The 27,412-nt window shown below is 40.8% G+C and overlaps 1 protein-coding gene across 1 annotated transcript in view; it reads left to right on the forward strand.

The window, feature by feature from the left end:
* Window positions 1-24,931, forward strand: part of LOC126336771 (ATP-dependent RNA helicase DDX54) — a 128,738-nt gene extending 103,807 nt beyond the window's left edge. The window contains exons 11-15 of the mRNA XM_050000783.1: window positions 1,905-2,034; window positions 2,533-2,731; window positions 5,728-5,866; window positions 24,408-24,567; window positions 24,672-24,931. Coding sequence (XP_049856740.1) covers window positions 1,905-2,034; window positions 2,533-2,731; window positions 5,728-5,866; window positions 24,408-24,567; window positions 24,672-24,838 — 795 coding nt within the window. The 3' untranslated portion in view covers window positions 24,839-24,931. The remainder of the gene's footprint in view (window positions 1-1,904; window positions 2,035-2,532; window positions 2,732-5,727; window positions 5,867-24,407; window positions 24,568-24,671) is intronic.
* Window positions 24,932-27,412: the final 2,481 nt, after the last annotated feature.

Raw genomic sequence — 27,412 nt, forward strand, 5'->3', positions numbered from 1 at the left:
TGTGGACTGGCATAAATACTGCCGCAGTGCAAGGATATGGTCTGACTTGCTAGAAGACATCGAAGAGGCAAAATATTCTCTGCAGTTGCAAAATCATGTCGTGAGTGCAGCGCTCTGGTGGCAATGAACCAGGCCCATCGCGTGGTGGCTACCATAGATTCCGAGGACCAAAAGTTCGCCTGTGTGGTGGTTGTATGGAAAGTTTACTAACATTCCAAGGTGACTGCAGATGGGTGTTTGGCTTGCATGTGGTTGTACTGGTTGTGGCAGACAACACCTGAAGCTAGGCCACCTGCTGGATGCTGGTTTATGTCTGGTTGCTTGCCGAGGATCCGAGACACTGCAGTAACTTTGTTTCTGACAGTTGTTGATTCGTGGTGTGAACATTGGTGTGGGAAGTTGTAGAGAATTATTCATTGTTCATGTTAGGAGGATGGACTGTGTTGTGATGTGTTATGTAATGTGTGGATGGCATGATGATCATTCATTGGACTATTAAGGCTTGGTTAGCTAGAACATTCCTATTCTGTTGTTCACATATTTATTGATACTAGCACTAGGACATGTGGAATTAAATATCTAAAATGCTGGACATATTCAGATCTAATTATATGATTATTAGTTCTGAGCAGTTCAGGGACTATCAGTAGTTCATTTTCTTTCAACTGTTAACTCTTATGCATCGTTATTAGGTGGGAGTGTTAAAGATTTGTCCTCAGATTTAGTGGTAAATTGTCCTAGTCGATAGCTTGCCAAAAACTGAACACAGAAACAACATGAAAACAGGAATATCGTGTACTGAACAATGAGAAAAGAAGCAAAATAGAAACTGTGAATGGTCTAAGTTCAAGACGTGGAATATCAAGCAAATTGCAAGAACCACAGTGTCGTGGTTATGTGGTGTTGGATTGCAAAGCAAGAAATCTGTGTTGTTGTTGTTGTTCTTTTTTTCTTTTCTTTTTTTTTCCTTCTTCTTCTTCTTCTTCTTCTTCTTCTTCTTCAGAATCCCTCCCTCATGCGAATTCCCCCCCCCCCCCTCTCCCCCAAAAAAGAAAGAGATGTGTGTCTTTTTCTTCTGTATTCTTGGCAACTGTCATGCTACATACATTGCTTGGCAATTGTCATACTACATACATTCGTTGTAGAATATGAGTCATGTGGTAAGAATATATTACTATTGCAAGTAAATGTGATGAATATACTTCTCACAGAGATGAAAACAGCAAATAAATGGGTGTGAACTGTGTTAGAACAAAGGGTGTTAGAACAAAGGAATTAAAGAGTCAAAACTTCCAAAACGGAATGCAAGAGTCATAACCTTTGATTCTTATGTAGAATAAATAGGTGTCACACGTCTGGATTTCCCTTTTGTACACATCGCTGTTTCAAATGTGTGTTACACCATGACACATACACAAGTTTTAATACAGTGAGTTGACATCTCAGTGATCGGACCGCAGTTCACAGTTTTGTTCCCCCTTTGCAGTCCAACACTGTGACCACATAACCATGATGGTGTGGCTATTTAAATTGCTCAATGTTGCATATCTTGAGCTTGGACCTTCACTGTTTCTGTTTTACTTCTCTTTTCATAATTCAGTACATGTTCTTCCTTTTTTTGTGCTTGATCTGTATTCAGTTTTTAACAAACTATCCACTGGGCCATCTTGCCACTAAATCTGAGGAGGAATGCAATGGGGAGTTACCCTTGTAAGGTGTTACCGTTGGTGACAAGTTAATAGAAAAAATTAGATGAAACTTGTTACTCCCATGGAAGTTATTTGTATGTTCCTCACCATTGTTAGTCTTTTTTTTACCAAATACATATTTGCATTTTTTTTTTTTTTCTTGGAAGACTCTTTGTAGCCATTTTAATGAAGTATTTGTTTTCATCACTCTTTCAGACTGTGTTTGAGATAGGACACAATTCAACTTCCGTTGTTTATAGAGTCATGAAAACAGCACGCATGAAGCATCGTGAAGCAATAGAAAACTATAAAAGGAAACATTCAGAAATAGAACAGGAGAATTCAGGTAGAGAAATCTTTATTTTAGTATGTCTACCCAACAGTTAGATTAAATTTGTGTATGCAAAATTACATCCAAAATTTTATAAACTGTGTCATCTTGTAAATTTAAAGAAAAAATACTGATGATGCTTATTACTACAGGTGGCAATCTTTCTCAAAAGCAAATGAATGTAAGTTACATAGAAATATATTCTAAAATTATAAAAAAATTGTTTGTTACAAGTAGTACTCTGCATGTTCTGAATATGTGAAAATGCAGTCTTTCTTGGCCAATTTCACAGATAAAATCTTATCAGGTTATCAACCAAGTGACAGGGTCATCTTAAAGCAACATTTCAACGAGTTCCAAGTGAAGCGAAGATTACCAGTAGGAAACACATTAAAACATTGCTTCAAGATGGTGCCCTTCGGTTTGATAACCTGACAAGTTTTAATTCATATTATGTTATTTTAATGCATGTAACAAATTGTTAAATTTGTTGTTCCTCCCTCTTTCTTCCAGAAAATTTATCTAAGGTACCAGTAACTTCATTGCCATCTAGTAATGCTGAAGACATCAAGGATACCTTCCATGATGTAATAGGCCCAAGGAAATTTTCGTTGCAGTCGTTGTATGAACCCAAGAAAAAGAAAAGAAAAGTGGCAGTTGACAAAGATAACTACATTCCTTATTTTGCACCAGATCAGCACACTGAAAAGGGGTAAGATGGCAGCAGTTTTTCCTAAAATAATATTCTTTTCCACAATTCTTAATTCAAAGAGACACATTTTGGTACTGACGTATGTCAGCACGTTAATCTGTACACTGCATCAAAACTTGACGTAGATGCCTTTTTCTTTTGTATGATTTTCCAATATCCTGCCACACCTCCCTTCTTGACACAAAGGATTAGTGTATGTGATAGTGTGTTAGGAGCTCCCCATGGGTGGTACATGACAAGAGTGCAGGCGGGGAGAGAGAGAGAGAATGAAAATTTGTTCACTGTGTTTACAAATGAACTGTTAATGCACATTAATACACTGTACTTTTGGAAATTCATTGATTTGTAGGCAAGTGTGATAGTTGCTTTTGGATAATGTGCCTTGGGCTAACATAAAAGTGTGTGGGGTAGCTTAATCCAACTAGTTCAAACTACACAAATGTTTCCAACTGTTTTACAGACTACATAAAATGTTCTACAGTAATTGCAGCATAGCTGAATATAACATGGCGATTTCACTTGTAGCCTTCATCTGTAGGAATGATGATATGGTCTGGATTGATTATCGGGTTACAGATGGCTATATGTTCAATAGGAGTTATGATGGGCCCAGTGAAGAAGGACTTAGGAAAGGAAGGTGAGATTAGGTTAGAAGCGAAGAATTCCTGAAAGATAACTGGGGGGGGGGGGGGGGGGGGGGGGGACTTACAGGCCTTTTTTGCATATGAGACATCTATGACTGGACAAAAGAGGTGGTGAGTGGTATGAGTGTACGGGACAGATCTTGCACCTCAATGATCACAAGGGAATGACCTAGGGGTGCAAAATTAGGAGCAGGATTGGAGTAGAGCTGAACAAGAATATTCTGTAGGCTGTCTGGGCAGCAGAACACTACTTGTGTATGACATCCCTCATGTTAGGAAACGGCAAGAGGTAGTCGTAGCTCTGGTGAAGGATGTGGTTGAGCTTTTCAAAGGCCAGGGTGATACTGGGCGGTCAGAGGATGCTTGTCGGTGGCTGGTTAACAAATTTACTGGTATCAGAGGTGGAGATGGCATGGGAGATCTGTTTGTGGATGAGCTAAATAGGATATTGTTTCTCAATAAAGGCTCTGGTAAGTGATATATTTTGACAATTACGCTATCCACTAAAGGTGCTGTGCCCACAGGAGGTGAGGCTGTAAGAAAGAAACTCGTTGACCTAGAAAAGGTGACAGTTTGCAAAGTTTAGGTACTGTTGATCGTTGGTGCACTTGATATGAACAGATGTATTTATGGAGCCATTTGAGAGGTGGAGACAGGCATCTAAGAAGCTGGCTTGTTGAGTTGATAACGTCCAGATAAAGTGGATTTAAGGTTATGGAGGAAAGAGCAAAGTTATCATTCTTGGCATGACTACAGATCATGAAAATGTTATTAATGAACATGAACCAGACAAGTGGTTTTATGTGTTGACTCAGTAGGAAGGATTTGTGCAGATGACGCATAAATACATTTGCATAGGATGTTGCCATGTGAGTACCCATGCCATTACCAAGGATTTGTTATAGATTCAGCCTTTGAAAGTGAAATAATTGTGGGTCAGGATGTGGTTGGTGAGGAGTACTAGGAAAGAGGTGGTGGGTTTTGTTTCAGGTGGATGTTGATAAATACAGTATTCCATATCCACAAGGCCATGGACATGGCAGATGTTCGTGTGTAGGGATGTCGCATCCACAGTAACCTGCAAGGAGTCTGGTGATAATCTGTGGATAGGTGGTGAAGGAAGGAATATTAGGGTGAGGTGAAGGAAGTGAATAGTATTGTGAATGTAGGATGGGAGGTTATGGACAATAATTTGGAGATGTTGATCAACAAAGGTAGAAGTCAATTCTGTGGGAGCATGGTACCTTGCCAAAGTGGGAGACATGATGCGTTGGGGTTGTGAACTTTTGGTTCTAGGTAACAGATAGGAGCGTAGGGGTTTGCCGTTTTGAGAGGTGTCAGATTTTGGGGTGAACCTATGGCCTTGAGAAGCTGCTGGACTTAAGGGATGGGATCATGTTGTAATGTTTCTATGCAGAGATGTTGGAAAGTCTGTTCCAGTTGTCGAAGGGCAAGACTTCCTACTGCAGTGATAGCACCAAGAAAGTTATTGTCCAGAATAAAAGGATCTTGTGAAAGGAGTAGAGGCCACGGTGTGTGGTTTGAGTGCTTAGATTGTATGATTTTGAAGGACCAGATTAGTTAGGGTAAGGGAGCGCCACCTGACCAGGCAAACTGCTCTCAATAATCGATAATCGGTCTCGCTGCAACTGCAGGAGTGCACATTTGGGTGTCTGTGTGATTGTGTGTGCTTTTACTAGAAAAATATCAAGAGCTCAAAAGATATTGTGAATACTTCCTTCTGTTACATGTTTCTATGCGCCAATCATCGGTAACTACAATCACATGAACAGTATTGATGTAAAGTATCACACACTGCACTACATTTCTGGACAGGAAACAAGCAACTAAGTTTTGGTGTGTCTGTGGGTTTTGCAAGGTTCTTCTGGGAAATGCCATTTCCTCCTACAAAGAGCTCTACTCATTTCTGAGATTACCAACAGAACAGATCAAACACACTGTGATAAAAGTGTACTTATTTCATCCAAAGGTTGTTGCATCCCTCTGTTTTTTGTTGTAAACTTTGATGATTGCATATTACAGGCATTTCCATTGTTGTAGCTGCATTTTCACTGAAACATTGGTAATTGCAGTAACAAACCAAATAAATTGTAGTATGTCATTACTCCATAGTGAACCACCAGGTATCATGGGTCTCTCGTAACAGAATGCCCAGAAAATTTCCCTGAACAATCTCCAAACTTTTTTTACTGCATCTCAGGTTCATTCGACATGTACTATTCTTATGCCAGTGCAGTAATGCACGTCTGGTTTACTGGCAACTCTTAATGATGAATGCTCTTGTGCTTTTCATAACTAGTTAATTTTTATTTGTTTATTTTTTTATTACAGCCTTTCTGTAAATAACTTCCAGTCAGAAGCATCAAAATTTCAGCTGGATTTGACAGCAGACAATGAAGATTCCCTGAAATTGCAGAAAAAACTGATGCGTTGGGATCGAAAGAAGAAGAAAATGGTTGGTGTGGATCAGGTAAGAAATCATACATTTAAAAAAAAGAAAAATCCAGTCTCTGCTATTATGTATTGAAACTCAAAAATTTGTGATGTACTTGAAATGATAACCTTTGTACACAGACACACACACACACACACACACACACACACACACACACACACACACACACACAGTCTCTGGCAGCTGAAGCCAGACTGCGGGCAGCATTGCATGATGAGAGAGGCAACTGGGTGGGGGCAGCATTGCATGATGAGAGAGGCAACTGGGTGGAGGTAAGGAGGAGTCTGGGGTGGGGAGGGGAAGGGATAGCAGGGTAGCGATGGGGGACAGTAAAGTGCTGATAGTGTGAGCATGCAGGGATAAGGTGGAGAGAGGGTAGGGTAGCAAGGTGCAGTTGGGAGGTTAGATAGGAGAAGGGGGGAGAGAGAGTGTAGCGGTTAAGCAGTGAAGTCAAATGAACAGGTGTGTTGGTGGAATAGAGGGCTGCATAGTGCTGGAGTGGGAACAGGGAAGAGGCTAGATGGGTAAGGACAAAGACTAATGAAGATTGAGGCAAGGAGGATTACAGGAGTGTAGGATATATTGCAGGAAGAGTTCCCACATGTGCAATTCAGAAAAACTGCTGTTGGTGGGAAGGATCCAGATGGCACAGGCTGTGAACCAGCCACTGAAATGAAGAATGTCGTGTTGGGTGGCATGCTCAGAAACTAGGTGGTGCAGTTGTTTCATATCCACATAGAATGCAGCACAGTGGTTGCAGCTTAGCTTGTAGATCACATGACTGGTTTCGCAGTTGGCCCTACCTTTGATGGGATAGATGATGTTTGTGACTGGACTGAAGTAGGTGGTGGTAGGAAGATGTATGGAGCAGGGGCCCTATGCTGTATCTTTCTGCCATTTTGCCGATCGGTTTGGTACGCGAGTTCACTAAACAGTCTTGTTTTTGAAACAGAGCCCCAACATTATTCAGTACGCATTTCAAAAGTGATGTCAAATGGTCCCAGGGAACTGAAACGCTGTTGTCAGTTCTCCTCGCGCCAACCAATCAAAAGCAGTCTGCCTCAGATCCACACGTGCACACTGCAGCACCAGAGTGGCACGAACTTGAAGAGGCTAGCAACCTACACAGGCATGCAATTCTTCACAGTACCGAAAAGTGCAGTTAGAGTACGTAATACTGTTTAAATTTCACTGACCATGGGCTTCCACGAATGCATGATAACGATAGAATATTCACGGTGTTCTGGAAACTGTCGTAAATGTCACATTTTATTCTTATTCACATTGATGTCTTGTTTTGGATTTTACGTTTTGGAATATGAGTTATTAATGGAGTGTAGTACCACATTGTACAAATACATCTATAGAAACACCCAAAAAATTCATCATTTTTTTGTTTTACGTCATTCCTGAGTTGCTTTAAAATTCAATTTATGCAACTAGTTGAAGGTAGTTTGTTTATTGCCATACGCGTTTTGCTTCCTTAATTCGTTATGATGCTTCACAAATAAAAGAAGTGAAATGCATATGGGAATAAACTGCCTTCAATCAATTGCATAGACAGAACACATCTCCAAGAACCCAAAAAATTGTTTAAGAGAGTGTCAAAGAATAAGAAGATGCATAGAATGTGGTTGTAGCTCGCTCATAGAAATCCAAATGATGAAGTAGCGTACTTCCCTATATGATACATCAACAATTTGGTTCATAAAAACAAAATTTAAAAAATCACTCTTTCGAGAGCATGTGGTGAGTGCAACTATAGAAGTTCATTGTAGTTTATAATATGCACTTGTTGAATCAAAATGTTTCATATATGGTGATATAGTCTAAAAATATTGTGGCGGAAACCTTTCATATCTGTCTACTGTTATTAACAATTCAACCACAGATAAATACTTGTGACAAGCTAAAGTATAAAGATGATTGCTGCTAGTCTCATTCGCAGTAATTTACGTTGTGACGTTAGGTTCCTGTCTGACTACACTCTTGGAAATCACTATGTATTCTGAAAAAAAAAAAAAAATGGTGAATTATTTGTGACAAGAGGTAGTATAAATGCCATTGTCAGTTGTTTCATGCACAGTAATTTCATCTTTCATTTCTCGAACATATGGAAGTCACGAAATTGGAGAAGGCGTGCTCTTACATGTAAATTACAACGAATATTTCAGAAAAATGCTTAACTTTGACGAATAACGAAGTCTCAGAATGTGTTGCAAACACGAAGAGGAAAAAAATATTTTTGCATTCAGCAGAATACTGTAATGATTCGTGTTGAATGTTACTTAAGTTTGTTCTGCCTGGTCCATTGATGAATGAATGCAAAATTTTCATGCTTCACAAAATGTATTCACATTAATTGACATCCGAACTGCACACTCGTTGTGTAAACAAAACATGGACAGACTTCACTGATCTCTTAGACTTCCGAAAGAACTTGAAAACTGACTTGTCGGAGCGTTGCTTTATGTAGAATTTTAAGAATAACTTCAAAAATAAAGCATTATTAATTTTGATGTTTCAGTTAAAATTTACGAAACTTAAAGAAACTGTTGTTACTGCCAAATAAGGTATAAAATACAATATTGAATGACAAATCTTTTTAGTAATATCTTTAGTTTTCCATAAGAAAATCATTCTGAACTTAAACTACAATAATGTCTCTTGTATTATTTTAGTTATGCAATTAATTACAGTTTGGGTTTGGTTACTAACATACAATGGTAGTACAGAGCTCGAACTTTATGTACTTACATACATAAAATGCACCAATAAAGCCTCAAATTCTGAAATTGGAAAACTGTTAGATGTAAACAATTGGAGAGTTAATTAGAAATATAATTAAAAAGAATATTAATTGCAGAGGAAGACATAAATAACAAATTAAAATAAATTGCTTTGTAATAACTTTTAAGTGGTTTCTCAAGATAGTGAGGTCTTTTGTTATAGGATTTTTTGGATTACCATTTTGTTAATTAGAAGCATTGATTTTTCATGCTAACATCTCTGCAGTCTCTAGTTATTTATTGCTCAGGACTTATTACTTCAATTTCTTGATTAGTTACTTATAATTTTATCAATGACAACAATCCACCAATAATTAAGACAAGGCACGTCCTTCCAAAACAGTCCACCTGCCTTCGCAATGAATATCAAGTTTTTTAACAAATAGGACAGAATGATACATATAAAGACACACATATGACGCCTTAGGAAGCACTGTATTGTCCGGTAACTACCCTGATGCATATTTTTAAAAAAAGGTGGTATCGGACATTTCGTATGAGTTCTGGGGGAGGCTGTACCGTTACTGTAATCAATGTATAGATACATATAGACTACATACTTCATAAAATACACACACAGAAATGCACAAAATAATGAAATGTTGTTGTGCTTATGGCTTATTGGTTCATGATTAGAAACTATTACCAAATCTGAATTTGCAACATCAGTAAACAAGGCTCAAGGTCAGAGAAATGGGGGGGGGGGGGGGAGATGGACATAGAAAACAGGAAGGAGTATATACACAGAGAGAGGGGCAGGAGAAGGTGGAGAGAGGGTGAGGAGAAGGGGGACGGAGGAGGAGGAGATGGACAAAGAAAGGGGGGTGATGGATAGAGACAGGGGAGAGGAGGGGACAAGGAGCAAAGGCGGCAGTGGTGTTTTGAGAGAAACATAGGACACACTGGCAGTGGAACATAGTTGACAGTGACAGTATAGTGCTAGGAAGAGAGTCAATGAGACAATGCCAGAGGGTGCGAGGAATAAAGAGAGAGAGCAGGTGGAAGTGGGTGAGAGTGTACATTCAATTATCAAGCATGTTAGAAACATGTGCTTTCTATTTTCTTTCTTTTTGATTTAAGCAAACTGAGCCACAGCAAAGTGTGGCTGTGTGAGCTAGTTTCACATAATTTTTATTTACCCTTCACTATTTTACATTAGGTGTCAGAAAGGCACAACTTGTAAAATTATTACTCATGGAAATTTTCTGTCAGTTATTTCTCAACAATTAAAAGTAATGATGCCTTATAACCAGTATCATACCTTCTTTGAACCCTTTTTTGTTCTTGTGTATCAGAGCAACTACCCTGCTGCGAACATATATATGATGATTGCTCAATTTAATACACTGTATCCATTCACATTTCATTACAACAGACATCAATTACATTATTATCATAACCTGTATCCTGTGGTCTGGTTCTTAGTGGCCCACCTTTCCTTTATAATGGCCTATCCTTGTTGCCTTACTGAGAACCCCAATTCCACCAAGATGGGAAAGGTGTAATTGGCTTGTTCTATTGACCACCAGACACCTTCAGATACAACTGAAATCTACCTCAAATCTAAATTCGCTAGTTCATAAGTTCCTCAATCATACTGTCATCATTGATTATCCAGTGGTCAGAAAGGAAAAATGCAATTTTGTGAGTGGTGTGCGTGACAGGATGTCCAGTGAAACTTTTCTAAATGCTTTCTCTGATAGCTACCAAGAACAGATTGTTCAGAACTGCTCTCTTTATGGAAATACAGGATTATTCTAAATAATGGACCTATTTTCAAAAATTCATATGTATTCAAGTACAAATCCAAAATGAACAAGCTTTATACCAATGAAAAGAGGAAGTTTCAAAGTTTTTGGTGGGCGGCAGTGAGCAGATGGTGATGGTCTCAGAACCGGCCGGCTTTCAATCACCAACTTGCAAAACCATAAGCTATTGATTTAGGCAATTTAAACAGACTGCGAATGTGTACAAAGGAAAAAGCACAGGCCGACCACGTGTGTCAGAATATGATGTTCAATGGATTCAAGAAAGTTTTGTGCACAATCCCAGCAAGTCTACCAATAGAGCCACTCAAGAACTTGAAATACTCCAACCAACTGTATGGAGAGTTCTGAGACGGCATTTGCTGTACAAGCTCTACCGATTACAGCTTGTGGAGGCTCTCAATCCCAATGACAACGAGAAGCATCTCGCAATTTTTGGTTATGTGCTAGCAAAGATGGAGGATGACGCATTTCTACAGCGTGTAACTTTCAGCGATGAAGGAATGTTCCACCTTAGTGGAAAAAGTTGATAGACACAATGTTTGCATATGGCGTCTGAAAAATCCGCATTCACCATTGCAACACGAAAGAGACTCACTGTAGATCAACGTGTTCTGCGCTGTATCCCGTACAAAGGTTTATGGACCATTTTTCTTTGCAGAAAGAACTGTAATGGGAATCATGTACCTGGACATGTTGGAACAGTGGCTGTTCGCTCAAGTTATGGAAGATTCCCAGGACTTTTATTTTCCAACAGGATGGAGTTCTGCCTCATTGGCACCATGATGTACGAGGCCTTCTGAATGACCCTTCTTCAGTGCTGGGTTTGTTGCAGTGGACTTAAGGACTTGGCTCTGGATTTCTTGCCACTGAGATCTCCTGATCTCACACCCTGCAACTATTTCTTATTGGGTTATGTGAAGGAGGCTGTTTACATCCCGCCTGTACAAACCACTCTGAATGATCTGCGGAACCGGATGACTGCTGCCATACACTCAGTAACAGCAGATACACTTTCACATTTGTGGGACGAGTTTGGCTACTGCACCGAAGTTTGTCATGCAGCCAACGATGGCCACATTGAAAATTGGTGTCACATATCACATTTTTAATTATTCAATAATTATTAAAAATTAATTAATTACAAATTATTAAATTTATTAAATTGAAATCAAACATTGGGGGGGGGGGGGGGGGGGAATTTGGAACTTCCTCATTTCATTGGTACAAAGCTTGTTCATTGTGGATTTGTGTGTGAATAAATATGAAGTTTTGAAAATGTGTCAAACATTTAGAATAACTCTGTATCTTCGATCTAATAATGTGTAATGTTTCTGAGCATGTTCACTTCGAAACTGGTGTCAGTGACCATGAGTCAATTGTAACAAAAATGATTGCCAAAGTACAAAGGGCTATTAAAACAAGTAGAAGTATTTATTATATGTTCAGCAAACTAGATAATGGGCCAGTAGTGTGATATCTCATTAAGGAACTCGAAACATTTAGCTCTTGAGAGAAGCATGTAGAAGAACTGTGGCTCACACTTAGAACAACAGTTGACCATAGAGTGGCTATATACGTACTTAATACAACAGTTTGTGAAGAGAGAGATCTTCCATGGTATATAATCACTGTAAAGGAACTTCTAAAGAAACAGTTATTGCTGCATAATAAGTGTAAAACAAAGCATAGTGCTATAGATAGGGCATTGACGGTAGCAAAACAAAACAAAGCAAAGAAAAGAAAAGCAGGAATGCTGAACTCTGTTTCCAGATGTTTCTTTACTAATAAAAATCCAGTGTTATTACTTTTATTTAATAGTTGCACCACTGCAAAGACAAGTGATATGGATATTAGTATCAGTGATGTTGATAAACAGGTGCAATTTCTAAAATTGAGCAAATCTCCAGGGCCCACTGGAACCCCTAATAGATTGTATACTGAATTTGTGACCGAGTTAGCTTTTCTTTTAATCATAATCGACAGTACATTCGTGAAGCAAAAAACAGTATGCAATAGGTGTAAGGGAGCACAAGTTGCACCTGTCTACAAGAAGGGTAGCAGAAGATATCTGCAAAACAGTGTCCATTATGCTTGACATCCATTTCTTGTAGAACCTTAGAATGTATTCTGAGGTCAAATTTAATGAGGTATCTCAAACAAACTGTCCTCCTGCATGCCAGCCAGCATGGATTCTAAAACCCAACTTGCACTTTTCTCATATGATAACCTGAAAGCTTGGGTCAAGGCAGTCAGAAAGATGTAGTATTTCTCCATTTCTGAAAAGCATTTGACTCAGTAGCACACTTGTGCTTATTTTCAAAAGTACGATCACAGGGGTTACCAAGCAAAATTTGTGACTGAATTGGGGATTTCTTGGTAGGGGAGACACAATATGTTACCTTGGATGGAGAGTCATTGACTGATGTATATGTAACTTCAGTCGTGCAACAGGTAAGTGTGTTGGCACCATTGCTGCTCCTGTTGCATGCTAATGATCTTGCAGACAATATTAATAGTAATTTCTGACTTTCCATGGGTGTTGCAGTTATATTTGATGAAGTACTGTCTGAAAATAGCTGCAAAAATATGCAGGTGGATCTTGATAAGATTTAAAAGTGGTGGTAAGATTGAGACTTGCTTGAAATGTTCAGAAACTGTAAATTGTAAATATTACATCATGGTTACAGTATCAGTTAGTCACAACTGGAACAAATCAGCACATACAAATACATGGGTGTAACACTTTGTAGACATATGAAATGAAATGAACACATAGGATCAATCATAGGTAAAACAGCTGACAGACCTCAGTTCGTTGGTGGAATACTAGGAAAATGTAATCTGTTTGCAAAGGAAATTGCTTACAAAATACTTGTGCGACCCATCTTAGAATATTACTCAAGTATGTGGGATCCATACTATGCAGGACTAACGGGGGATATTGAATGTGTAAATGAAATGAAATGTCGTGTGGCGAGGGCCTCCCATCAGGTAGACCGTTCGCCTGGTGCAAGTCTTTCGATTTGACGCTACTTAGGTGACTTTCGCGTCGATGGGGATGAAATGATGATGATTAGGACAACACAACACCCAGTCCCTGAGCAGAGAAAATCTCCGACCCAGCCGGGAATTGAACCTGGACCCTTCAGAACAGTGCACCAGCCTGTGCACTAGCATTCCATTTTCAGTCCAGTGTGGTTCTAGATATTCCCATTGCAATTCACTCCAACTAAAAGTGTCCTGCGATGTTCCATCTTTGGTTTGGTGCAATTAGTGCTCTGTCTGGGGTTCGTTCCCCATGTCCACACCCACAGTTTTCTTTTTGTGGAGTTCTGCTGCTGCTCCCCTTGTCTAGTTGCCTAGCCACTGTATGACCTGCCCCATTGGCAGGGTATATTATAAATTCCTGATTTTCATAGTCCCAAGTCATCTTTTACATTTCCTAATAGTCCACTTATTCTGATAGGTGGACAGAACATGCACATTACATTATGCTTCCTGAGAATCCTGCTGATAGTGGCAGAAATAGATACCAGATGGGGCAAGTCTTTGCCCCATCTTGTTCTTCTTTATCATGTGTCAGAGTGGCTGGTTGAAGGATCTTCTGAATATGTAAGGCTGTGTATCCATTTTTGGGAACACTGATCATAGATGATCTATTTCTACTATCAAGCTATGTGCATCTGAGAAGTTGTGTGCCCTGTATACCAATGTTTTAGAACTCCATGCTTCTGCAGTGCATGATGACAGCTGATGGCTTGCAGGTGTAAATCAGTGTGTGTAGGTTTGCAGTACATACTGTGGTCAAATTACCCACCTGCTCTCACTTTGGCTAGACTATCCAGAAATTGTAGCTGCCCACCTTTCCCAGTTCAATGGTGAACTTAATATTTGAGTGGCATTAGTCAAGGTGATCAAAAAAACTCATTGTGTCCATCCCCACCAAGAGGCCAGATCAAAAAGGTATCATCCGCATACCTGAAAAAGCTTGTGGATTTATATCTAGCAGTCTCTAATGCTTCCTCTTTTAATCTCTCCATGAACATATTGGTGAGCACTGCCCGTGGCTACACCTTCTATCTGTTCGTAATATTGGCTCCCATACAGAAAATAAGTTGAGGCCAGTATGTGCACAAACAGGTCCAACAGAGCATTATCAGAATTCTCCTCAGTTACTTCCAATGAGTCTTCCAGTGGCATCCTAGTGAACAGGGATACCACATCAAAACTTAATGTCATCTACTTCATGACAACCAATGCTGATGTTAATTTTCTTGCTGTCTCATTTCTGCTATTTCTTATTACTTTTGTCTTTCTTCGATTTTCTCTCAGTCCAAAATCTGTACTCATTAGGCCGTTCATTCTATTCAGCAGATCTGTAATTCTTCTTCACTTACACTCAGGATAGCAATACTATCAGTGAATCTTATCATTGATATACTTTCACCTCGAATCTTAATTCCACTCCTGAACCTTTCTTTTATTTCCATCATTGCTGCTTCAATGTATAGATTGAACAGTATGGGTGAAAGACTACATCCTTGTCTTACACAGTTTTTAATGTGAGCACTTTGTTTTTGGTCATCCACTCTTATTATTCCCTCTTGGCTCTGGTACATATTGTATATTACCTGTTGCTCCGTACACCTTACTCCTATTTTTCTCAGGATTTCAAACATCTCGCACCATTTTACATTGTCAAACCCTTTTTCCAGGTGAACAAATCCTATGAAAGTGCCCAGAATGAGATTTTCACTCTGCAGCGGAGTGTGCGCTGATATGAAACTTCCTGGCAGATTAAAACCGTGTGCCCGACCGAGACTCGAACTCGGAACCTTTGCCTTTCGCGGGCAAGTGCTCTACCAACTGAGCTACCAAAGCACAACTCACGCCCGGTACTCACAGCTTTACTTCTGCCAGTATCCGTCTCCTACCTTCCAAACTTTACAGAAGCTCTCCTGCGACCCTTGCAGAACTAGCACTCCTGAAAGAAAGGATACTGCGGAGACATGGCTTAGCCACAGCCTGGGGGATGTTTCCAGAATGAGATTTTCACTGCGCAGCGGAGTGTGCGCTGATATGAAACTTACTGGCAGATTAAAACTGTGTGCCCGACCGAGACTCGAACTCGGCACCTTTGCCTTTCCCAGGAGAGCTTCTGTAAAGTTTGGAAGGTAGGAGACGGATACTGGTAGAAGTAAAGCTGTGAGTACCGGGCGTGAGTCGTGCTTCGGTCGCTCGGTTGGTAGAGCACTTGCCCGCGAAAGGCAAAGGTCCTGAGTTCGAGTCTCAGTCGGGGACACAGTTTTAATCTGCCAGGAAGTTTCATATCAGCGCACACTCCGCTGCAGAGTGAAAATCTCATTCTGGAAACATCCCCCAGGCTGTGGCTAAGCCATGTCTCCGCAGAATCCTTTCTTTCAGGAGTGCTAGTTCTGCAAGGTTTGCAGGAGAGCTTCTGTAAAGTTTGGAAGGTAGGAGACGGATACTGGCAGAAGTAAAGCTGTGAGTACCGGGCGTGAGTCGTGCTTTGGTCGCTCGGTTGGTAGAGAACTTGCCCGCGGAAGACAAAGGTCCCGAGTTCGAGTCTCGGTCGGGCACACAGTTTTAATCTGCCAGTAAGTTTCCTATGAAAGTGTCTTGACTTTTCTTTAGTCTTGCTTCCATTATCAACAGCAAGGTCAGAATTTCCTCTCTGGTGCCCTTACCTCTCCTAAAGCCAAATTGATTGTCATGTAACACATCTTCAATTTTCTTTTCCGTTCTTCTGCGTATTATTTTGCTCAGCAACTTGGGTACATGAGCTATTACGCTGATTGTGCAGTAATTCTCACATTTGTTAGCTCTTGCAGTCTTTGATATTGCGTGGAAGGTATTTCTCTGAAACTCAGATGGTATGTTGCCAGGCTTGTACATTTTACATACCAGCGTGAATAGTCATTTTGTTGCAACTTCCCACAATGCTTTTAGAAATTCTGATGAAATGTTATCTATCCCTTCTGACTTACTAGATGTTAATTCCTACAAAGCTCTCTTAAATTCTGATTCTAATACTGGATTTGCTATCTCTTCTAAATCCACTCCTGTCTCTTCTTCTGTCACATCAGACAAATCTTCCCCGTCATAGAGGGTTATCAAAGTACACTTTCCACCTATCAGCTCTCCCCTTTGCATTTAGTAATGGAATTCCCATTGCATTCTTTGTTACCACCCTTGCTTTTAATTTCATCGAAGGTCATTTTGACTTTCCTATATGCTGAGTCAGTCCTTCCGACAATCATTTCTTTTTTTATTTCTTCTCATTTTTCATGCAGCATTTTGTCTTAGCTTCCCTGCACCTCCTCTTTATTTCATTCTTCAGTGATTTGTATTTCTGTATTCCTGCATTCCCCTGAACATTTTTGTACTTTCTTCTTTCATTGATCAGCTGAAATATTTCTTCTGTTACCCATGGTTTCTTTGCAGTTACTTTCCTTGTGCCTTTGTTTTTCTTTCCAACTTCTATGATTACCCATTTTAGAAATGTCCATTCCTCTTCCAACTGTACTGCCTACTGAGCTATTCCTTATTGATTTATCTACAGCTTTAGAGAACTTCAAACAAGTCTCATCATTCCTTGGTACTTCCGTATCCCACTTCTTTGCATATTGATTCTTCCTGACTAATCTCTTAAACTTCAACCTACTCTTCATCGCTACTAAATTGTGATCTGAGTCTATACCTGCTTCTGGGTAAGCCTTACAAACCAGTATCTGATTTCGGAATCTCTGTCTGACCCTGGTGCAATCTAACTGAAATCTTCCTGTATCACTTGGCCTTTTCCAAGTGTACCACCACCTCTTGTGATTCTGGAACATAGTATTCGCTATTACTAGCTAAAATTTATTATAGCACTCAATCTTTCTATTCTCTCATTCCTGTCCCAAGCCCATACTTTTCTGTAACCTTTTCTTCTTCTCCTTCGCCTTCAACTGCATTCCAGTCCCCCATGGCTTTAGACTTTCATCTCTCTTTGTGTATTGTATTACTCTTCAATGTGCTCATATACTTCCTCTATCTCATCAGGTTGTGATGTCGGCATGTATACCTGATCCATCGTTGTCAGTGTTGGTTTTCTGTCATTTTTGATAAGAATAAACGCATCAGTGAATTGTTCACAATAACACACTCTCTGCCCTGTCTAACTATTCATAATGAATCCTACTCTCGTTTACCATTTTCTACTGCTGTTGATATTATTCTATACTCATCTGACCAGAAATACTTGTTGTCTTTCCATTCCTCTTCACTTACCCCTACTATAACTAGATTGAGCCCTTGCATTCCCATTTTCAGATTTTGTAGCCTCCCTGTCATGCTCAAGCTTCTGGCATTCCACCCTGTGACTCATAGAATGTTGTCTTTCAATTAATTATTCTGTCTTTCTCTCATGGTAACCTCCCACTCGGCAGTCCCCTCCCAGAAATCTAAATGGGGGACTATTGTAAAATCTTTTGCCAATGGAGAAATCATTATGACACTTTTTCGTTACAGGCCACATGTCCTGTTGATACACAATATGGGTCCTTAATGCAGTTGTTTCCATTGACTTTTGCAGCCTTATGCCGTTTATCATTGCTGATTCTTCTGCCTTTAGGGGCAGTTTCCCACCCAAAGGACAAGAGTGTGCCCTGAACCTTTATCAGATCCTCTGCCCTCTTTGATAAGGCCGTTGGCAGATTGAGGTGAAGAGCTGCATACTAATCTGGCACGGCATGAAGTCTGTTTCATTCGCTGCGTCCAGAAGGCACCCAAGGATAACAGAGTGAACATTGGAGCTTTTATCCTAGCCTTCGACAGCAGCATTTTGCCTGAGAAGGTTAAGGCCTTGGTTTAAAGGAGTCATGTCGGGCCTTATTTTCCTGTTCCGATGAAAATGGTTTTGGTGCTAAAGGCTTGGGCGTGTGTCGTCCTGCTGGTCTAATGAGGATATCTGTAGGGCATGTGGACGAGTGTCCCATGAGGGCAGCCCTTGTGACCAGCCCCCTCAACGTGTCGAATGTCTGGAACTGCACCCTCCTCATTCACCGCAGTTCACAGTATTCAAGAGGGAGAAGTAAATTCAAGAATATAAGATGCTTGACCGCCAGTCTTATCAAGATGCGAAAAAAAGATTGAAAGACTTCATCTGACTGATATGGTGTCAAATTTTGTGACTGTTGTGTCACAGTCGATACATCACAAGATGACAAGGCCTCGCTCAATGCCTTGTGCCCCTGGTTGTATCCCAGGGCCTGCCGTACAGTTGGGGGAGGGTATGTCAGCTCCCTTGCCCCCTACACCTATAGCACCAGTGGTTTCCACACCATTGATGCAGCCAGAGATAGCTAGTCTCCTCTGGCCTTAGGGATAAGGACACCTGTCAAGATGCCCCCCTCTCAAGACAAGGACCAGTAGCCACAGGCTGTGGGCCAAAGAAAACTACTGTCCTCTTTGCTCCCAGCAGATAAAATGGGAGAAATCTTCACAGAAATCAAAGTCTCACAAGGATAAGCAGGAAAGTAAACAACTTTCTGAGGCTTTGGATGATCTGCTTCCCATCCCTGTAGTGGTCGAGCCTACGCACACTTGTGACAGATCACAGAATCAGGTGGATTATGACCTGGTAGCGAAGTAATGACACCCATGTTTACTCAATCGCTTCTTGAATGGAACTGTATTGGCTTCCTTCGCCATCTGCCCAAACTCTATCGTGGCTATGTACTCCATAATTGGCATAGTACTTCCGAAAACAACAACACACCTCCCTGCTCTGAAAAACTACAATCCCTACTGTCCCAATCATGTTAATGTCGAGAGAGCGTGCGGTAGGGTCTGTACCCTCATATGCTCTGATACTTCCAGGGAGCAGTTGGCCCACCCACTACACTAGAGGCTGTGCCCATTGGTGTCTACGTGTCAGTTTGGATGACAATAGGTAATGTTAATCGACACCCAGACAGACCTTTCCAGTATCATGAGATGTTAAGAGTTAGTGGCACAGCTACCTCCCCTCTTACTCTTATTGAGGCACTTCAATGCCCAACACCTTTCGGAATGGGATGTCTGCCTACTAAACTCTGGAGCTGCAACACATTTCAGTGCGACCCTCAGAACATACTCAACTATTGATCTTACAGTTTACAGCCCCCATATCTTACCCCTGATTCAGTTGCGCATCCATGGCAATATTTGTGACGACTACTATTTTCCTATCGTTCTCTCCCTCTCCACTCACAGACATCTGGAACAGGCTCCACTTTGGTCGCCACAGAAAGCTGACGGGCAGGCTTTCTCATCTACTGCCACTTTTGCAGCCAGTCTTAAGACTGATATCAATGAAGCAGTGTGGGATACTACTGATACTATTATTCATGCTGCAGCAGTAGTGATAATGTACTCCTCTGGCTCATCCTGGCGATCGCTGGTTCCATGGTGGTCTGAAGATATAACCACAGCTGTCAGGGAATACCACAGGGTGCTTTAACAGCACAAGCGCCATCCCTCTATTGATAATTTAATAGTATTCAAGAGACTCCTGGTGAAAGAGTGGTTTTTAATAAAGAAAAGGAAGCAGGCATGTTGGGAGCAATGTGTATCATTTATGTGATCCTGCACCCCATCGTTTCAAGTATGGACTACACTCCACAGCATTTGTGGCCTTCCACCACCCACAGCGATTCCTGGCATCCTTTTCAAAGGTAAAATTTGCATTGATTCCTTGGTACTTACTGAACGTTTTGTGGTACACTTTGCTCAAATGTTAGCATGCAGTAATTACCGTCCTCATTTCCTGACCTGGAAACACCTTATTGAGTGCTGCCCATTATCCTGGCATGCACATGGCTTTCTGTCATACAACATCCCTTTTTGTGAATCAGCACTTTGCAATGAGTCGAGATACGGCCCCTGGACTCATCAAAATCCACAACCAAATTCTCAAACATCTTTGTGCTGACGGTGTGCAAAGTATCCTCTGGCTTTTTAATCATATTTGGTGGGAAGGAGAATTCCCCTCCCATTGGCAGGAAGGTATAATAATAATTCCTGGTCCCACACATTTTAACTAACTCTTGGCCAATGTCTCTGATGAATGGGCTGTGTAAGCTACTCAAATGAATGGTCAACCACCATCTTTGTTGGTGCCTTGAAGCCGGAGGGCATATATCATGATTCAAAAGTGGCTTTCGGGCTTTCCAGTCCAACACAGATCATCTGGTTCATGTGGAATCTGCAGTACACAGTGCTTTCGCACATTGCAAACATTTGATTGCTGTGTTCTTTGACCTACAGAAGGCATACAACACTGGGTGACATGAAACCCTACATACAATACATGATTGGGGTTTCTGGTGCAGTTAACTTATTCTTATCCAGAATACTATCTCCACGACTTTTTCGGGTCTGGATAGGTTCGACTCGGAGCACCCAATATGTGCAGGAAACTGGCAGCATGTTCTAAGTGTAATGCTGTTTGTTATTGCCATCAATGGTGTTGTAAATGGAGTGGGCCTCACAGTCTCTCCGTCACTGTGTATGGATGATCTGTCCCCGTATTATACCTCTGCATCATTGTGCACCACTGAATGCCAACTTCGGGGGGGCTGTGTGGAGAGTTTATGACTGGGTTCTGAATCACAGCTATCAATTTTCTCCTGCAAAGTCACAAGTTGTGCATTTTTGCCAACTCTGGACTCTACACCCGCACCCAGAAATTTATCTTGGTGACCAGTTACTTGAAGTTGTTGAAACTTTTAGAATTCCTACATAAACAAACTAACTCGACTGCGACATGTCTACCGGCTCAAGGCAACTTGCAGGAAGAAGCTAAGCGCTCTCTGTTTTCTTAGTAACTCTGCACGAGGTGCAGACCACACTGTTCGTCTGAGGTTTTACAAAGCTCTGATTTTATCCCATTTGGACTATGGATGTTACGCCTATAGGTCAGCAGCACCGACCATAATGAACTTGCTGGACGCTGTTCACCACACTGGTGTGCGCTTGGCAACAGCGGCCTGTTAACAGCCTCATGGCAGAAGCTGGTGTCACATTCCTGCGGGTTAGATGACAACAGCTTCTGGCAAAGTACACAGTCAGAATCAGTCAGATGCATACTCACCCATGCCACTTGACTCTGTTCCACAACTAACAGCACATACTGTTGGCGTGTTGCCCAAAACTGGGAAGACCAACTGGATATGACTCGGTACTCTACTGAAGGACCTCCAACAGCCTCTTTTATTCTGTGTTCCTAGAGCTCCCCCTGAAAACCTCCCCTCTCCACCACCACCAACACCACCACCCATGGTTTGTGCCCTGTCTGTGATACAAATGGACCTCTTTTGTGGCCCCAAGAAGGTTGCTGTTTCCCCTTCTCCTCCACAATTCTTCTAATTCGGTACACATCTACACAGATGGATTCAAAGTCATCAATAGGGTTGAATATATTAAAAACAAAGATTCCAAGACTTACCAAGCGGGAAAGCGCCGGCAGACAGGCACATGAACAAAACACACAAACACACACGCAGAATTACTCTTTGCCTTTAAATATGTCTGCTTGTGTCTGTGTATGTGCGGATGGATATGTGTGTATGTGTGTGCGAGTGTACACCTGTCCTTTTTTTTTTCCCCTAAGGGAAGTCTTTCCGCTCCCGGGATTGGAATGACTCCTTACCCTCTCCCTTAAAACCCACATCCTTTCATTTTTCCCTCTCCTTCCCTCTTTCCTGACGAAGCAACTGCCAGTTGCGAAACCCTTAATTCTGCGTGTGTGTTTGTGTGTTTTGTTCATGTGCCTGTCTGCCGGCGCTTTCCCGCTTGGTAAGTCTTGGAATCTTTGTTTTTAATATATTTTTCCCATGTGGAAGTTTCTTTCTATTTTATTTACATCATCAATAGGGTTGGTTACACTTTTGCCCATGCAAGGGGACACTATAGTTTATTCTGATATACAGTGTACTATTAGCAATTCGAGATACTTGAATAAATTCTAAAGGAAGTGACCAACAATGGATACCTTAACTTTTTTCCTAATAGTGGTGGGTTCCCAGTGTCTCCTGTCCTTTGCTAGTTGAAAGTTTGATATATGAAATTGTTTTGCGATATAGATTGCAGTTTTACATATTTAGGAAGTTAATTTCTGTGAAGACGCTTTTTAATGTTTGTGTTGTATTGACACATTCACATGTACATCAGTAGCATCAGCATCAGTGATTGAAATCTTACCAGGGGCACTCTTGACCCTAGTTGTGATGCTGCAAAGATAGAGCCTTTTTTGTGGGATAAATTTAATTGCTACTTGAGATTGACATGATTAATATTTCAGCTATTATAATTCTACAAGAACCAGTAGGATTTTTCTGTTGGCTCGCTTGAACCTCCATGCACTTGATCTAGTGTTCATGCAATCGTTTGACTCCAATGATAAGACATGGTTGCCTCGTGTAAGTGTCAAGAGGACAAATCCAGAGGCCAATGGCTGAATCACAGTGATAAAAGCAATGTTAAATTTGATAAGTCACACAAATGTGTCTGTAAATATAATTCAGTAGAACTAATGCTGCTGTCTTTGGTGGCACATCAGTATTCCAAAGATGACTTCTGAGCTTGGGAAACGGGTAGCCAGGATGAACGAATATGGATCTGTGGCTAAACTGCTAACAGTGTACACACCAGTAATGGACACAGATGATGTGTCCACTGGAGTGTTCTGTATTTGGATTGCAGTAGGTACCACTTTTCTTCATCTTCATCAGCAACAGCACCACCACCACCACCACCACCACCTCCTCCTCCTCCTCCTCCTCCTCCTCCTCCTCCTCCTCCATCACCAGCCCCCCACCATGGCGACGACTACTACTATTCCAAGTACAGCTATCTTTACTACCCCCTCCTTTTCAAGAAATAGTTTGTACAGTTGTTCTGGGAACTGTGTTGTCCTCACAGATCCTGCACATTTATGACCACAGGACTTAACAATTTGCAGTGTTTCGCAGCAGGCAGGTTTATTATATTCTTCCTATATGATTCGATCATTAGACTTTGTATTCTGTGCCCCCCACTGCCTCTCCACACACACACACACACACACACACACACACACACACACACACACACACTGCTGTTGCCTAGTAGGATGAGCAGTGAATAGTGATTCTGGAAGAGTGGATGATACAGGTTGGTGAGGGTTGTGGAATGGTAAGAGGGAGAAATGGACAAGTGGAAGCTAGAAACAGATCACACTGAGAGGTACAGAGAAGTCAAGAATAGGGGGAGAAGACCAAGGGAAGTTTACAGATAGAATGAAGAGACGGGGGAAGGTTCCAAGGAGATAGCTGATATGTTGTAGAAGAGAGAAGAAATGGGGGTGTGAGAAACAGTGCAGATCGGAGGTGTGGAATACTGAGGGAAGAAGAAGGGTCAGGTGAACGGGAAGGGGGGGGGGGGGAGAGGGGGGCGGCAATTGTGATCTTTGAATAAGGACAAGAAGTCTGTTCTCAGCAGACAAATCTTAAGGTTTGTGAAATGGAACTGCTGGCCAGTTTTTTCCCATCATGAGGTGAAAGTGACAACACTACCCACTACCCTAGCTTTTATAGTTATTAGTTCCTTCTTCAGGGAGGAAAGAGGATTGGGGAAGGTTAAAACATGGAAGGGCAGATCACTTGGACACAATGATGTATTAGGAATCCTAATTAAATTGTACTGATACTTGTTAAAGCTTTAGTAGTAAGATCCATTGTGTAAAAAAAAAAATTCTGCTCAGATGTAGTTTGCACCTTCCAAATCACAATTAATATAACAACTTTACTGTACTATACAACATGATAATCAGTTCTTTATGATATGTAAATTCATCATTTTTCACTGGGATTGTCATCCAGCTTTTCATTATAATGATTTAATTCCCTAATACACGTTTTTCACAGGCACTTTCCAGCTAGTTTCACTACCTTTCTCCTTTTTTGTTTTAATCAGGGAACAAAAGCTGGCAAGATACGCACCGAATCTGGAGCCTGGATACCCGCAACATATAAAAGCAACAGGTACTTGCAGTGGAAAGAGAGAAGCAAAATATCTCAGCAGGATGAACATGATGATGACACAGATGAAGATTCCAAAAGTAGGCCTACTAAAGGTGTGTGGAATGACACTTGATATGCTTTGTGGACTTATTTATATAAATTGAGTATGTAAATTTGCATATGTTTAGTATTACCATGAACATTCCTTTTTTTCCAGGACTGAAAGCTGTTCCGAGCACTCACTGGGGTCGTCACAATATGAAGGTACAAGAAAAAATGAGACGATCAGAGCTCAAGAAACCTGAACAGATCTTGAAAGCCAGAATGTTGCAAGAGAAAAAGAAAAAGAAATATCGTAAGAAGAAATCTAAGAGGCGTCATTAATATCTTGTATCAAATGTATATAAGAGATTCATTTGCAATCTGTAAAATGCATATCGATTCAGTAAAAGATGTTTAAGGTTACTAAAGATAAAATTGTGTTTTGTTAATATCTATCCTGGCCCATACAAAACACCTTAGTTATTTAGAAAACAAGTTATTAGGGAAAAACAATTAAAGTGTTACAAACATTTGGACGCACTTGTTTGGTTTTTTTGTGTCAATGTATACAGCTATTATTACTTAAACAAGACAGTATAGGTTAAAATGCACAAAACATGAACAATTAGGGTCGGCGTGAGCTAGCAAGCTTGATGGTGGAATAAAAATACCAGAAACTCTGTAAGTCTTTGCAAAGTTATTTTAATCATGACAATTAATAGTCCGTATAGCAACCTGTAGTCTAATCCAGTAGAGGACAGGCAGGTTCCAGCAATGCACCACAAGGATGGTCTGCCTCCATAGCTGAGTGGTCAGCGCAGTGGAATGCCATGCGAGGGGCCTAGATTTTGATTCCTGGTTGGATCGGAGATTTTCTCTACTTGTGGACTGGATGTTGTGTTGTCTTCATCTTAATTTCAGCCCCATCTACACGCAAGTCGCCAAACTAAAAAAAGTTGCACCAAGCAGCTGTGCTCCCTGTAAGTGGGGCTCCCAGCCTAGCCACATGCATTATCATCATCATCATTTCAAGGATGGTCACATTGTGAAAGATGTGACAGTGGAGCTATCTGATGTTGCTGAGAAAGGCATTCTGGCCCCTAGGTAGCGGGACAAGGTGAGTAGTTGGGAACACCACCTATCCTGAGTTACTTGTTTGATTCTGTGATGATAATATCTTTTATGGTGGAATTGATGTTCTTATCTGGGTGACATGCATCATCCTCGTCCCCTCACCTAGAGTTGGTCAGAACAATGAAAAATGTCTGATACAGTGATTGAGTGATTGAGATGATGAACTAGATGCAGGGGAATTGTAGATGAGTGTCTTGCCTAATAGTTCGCCTGGACATGTAGGTACATGGCAAAAGAAGCCCAGGGTATTGTAAAGTTAAAATTTATTAAAAAAGAAAAATAAAAGAAAAAAAAAAAAGAAACAGCGTCGCCAAAGACATTAATTATGAGTGCACGGTAAGTTGCAGACAAATGGGGGGGGAAAAAATCATCGTTCATTTATCTTTACACATGATTTTCTTTCTCACTTTCTTGTATGTAGAAATTTCTGTTAAGATGTGCGATTTTGAGTGTGGTGAACTAGGAGCGGTTTTTTATCATATATGTTGCGAAATAACAGAAGATTTGATAGCAGCATTAAGTATTTTTTATTGAAGTGAAGTGGATCCAATTAAGGATGATTTTCTTATTTTTGACACGCACTGGCGTCCTTGAAGTCTGCTGCTTGCATCTACAATTGAAATGTAAGAGAGGAAGTATGATTAGCCAAAAATTGTACAAGCACATTTCCAATAATACAATTGTAATATACTTTAAATTACTTTTTTCTCGTTCACCTATAAACGCAACTGGCGACCTGAATGCCAGGACTTCACGGCATCTGTTGTGACTAGGGTTTGTTAACTATTGTTATAGTAAGAAATTTCTATGACATTGTTATGAGTCATAAGAACTAATAGTTGGTATTTTCTGTTTACATGAATCAGCAAAAAGGCAAAAATAGAGGAGAAAATTTTGGAAAGCAATAAGAATTGGTAGGTCACATAAAATTTTGCATAGTAAGTTGTTTTGTTCAGCACAGCAAAGGTAGGACTGCTACGCAACTTGTTTGCATGGTTACACTTGGTAGCACCTCTTTGATGTAGTTGGTCACCTTTTCCTCATTGGTGGAAAATTTACAAGAACTTTTCAGTGTGATACTTGTCAGTAAAACATAAAGAATTGCGACCAATAGTTTGTGCATCATAGTAGATGTAAAACAGGCTTTGACATCACATGAACTGCAATTAGCATATGAAATTTGAACTTTTTTTTGTGAATTTTTTATTTTTGCATATTCATACAACATGGCCGGAAAATATATGCGCATTGTTGATAGCAATGGCGAAGGCACAATCAGTCAAGATGGTGTGGAGTTGCGCCATTGAACAGTTGAGGTTCGGGTACCATGCATGCCTACTGCAGAAAGTTTTTGTTATAACGTCAAGTTGAACACACATATTTCAGAACGACACAACACATAAATGTCACTGAGGATGTTGACAAAGCAAGTGGGAACAAGGTAACATTCGAATGAACACTGAGTCCAAGTCTAGCAGCCGCTGCCTGGCTGACCGCTTAGGTGGCACGGCTGCTGCATGGCTGGCAGACAGGGCCGCATGTAGAGGACGCGCGTAATTGCTCAGCGGCACTTTGAATGATCGGCGAGTCACAACACTTTTCCCCCCTTTGAAATTTTTGCACTGGTCTTGATGGAGGTGGCCTGGAGATTGCTAACGTCCATAGGCGTTGTTTGACTGGCCGTAAAGTCTGAAGGAGGAGACTTCCCGTATGGACGGAAGTGTACCCGATGATAACGGGTTGAGATAACAGGAGACGTAGGGGTTGAATCTGCTGGGGCCC

This window comes from Schistocerca gregaria, chromosome 2 (genome assembly GCF_023897955.1).
Source record: "Schistocerca gregaria isolate iqSchGreg1 chromosome 2, iqSchGreg1.2, whole genome shotgun sequence".
NCBI lineage: Eukaryota > Metazoa > Arthropoda > Insecta > Orthoptera > Acrididae > Schistocerca > Schistocerca gregaria.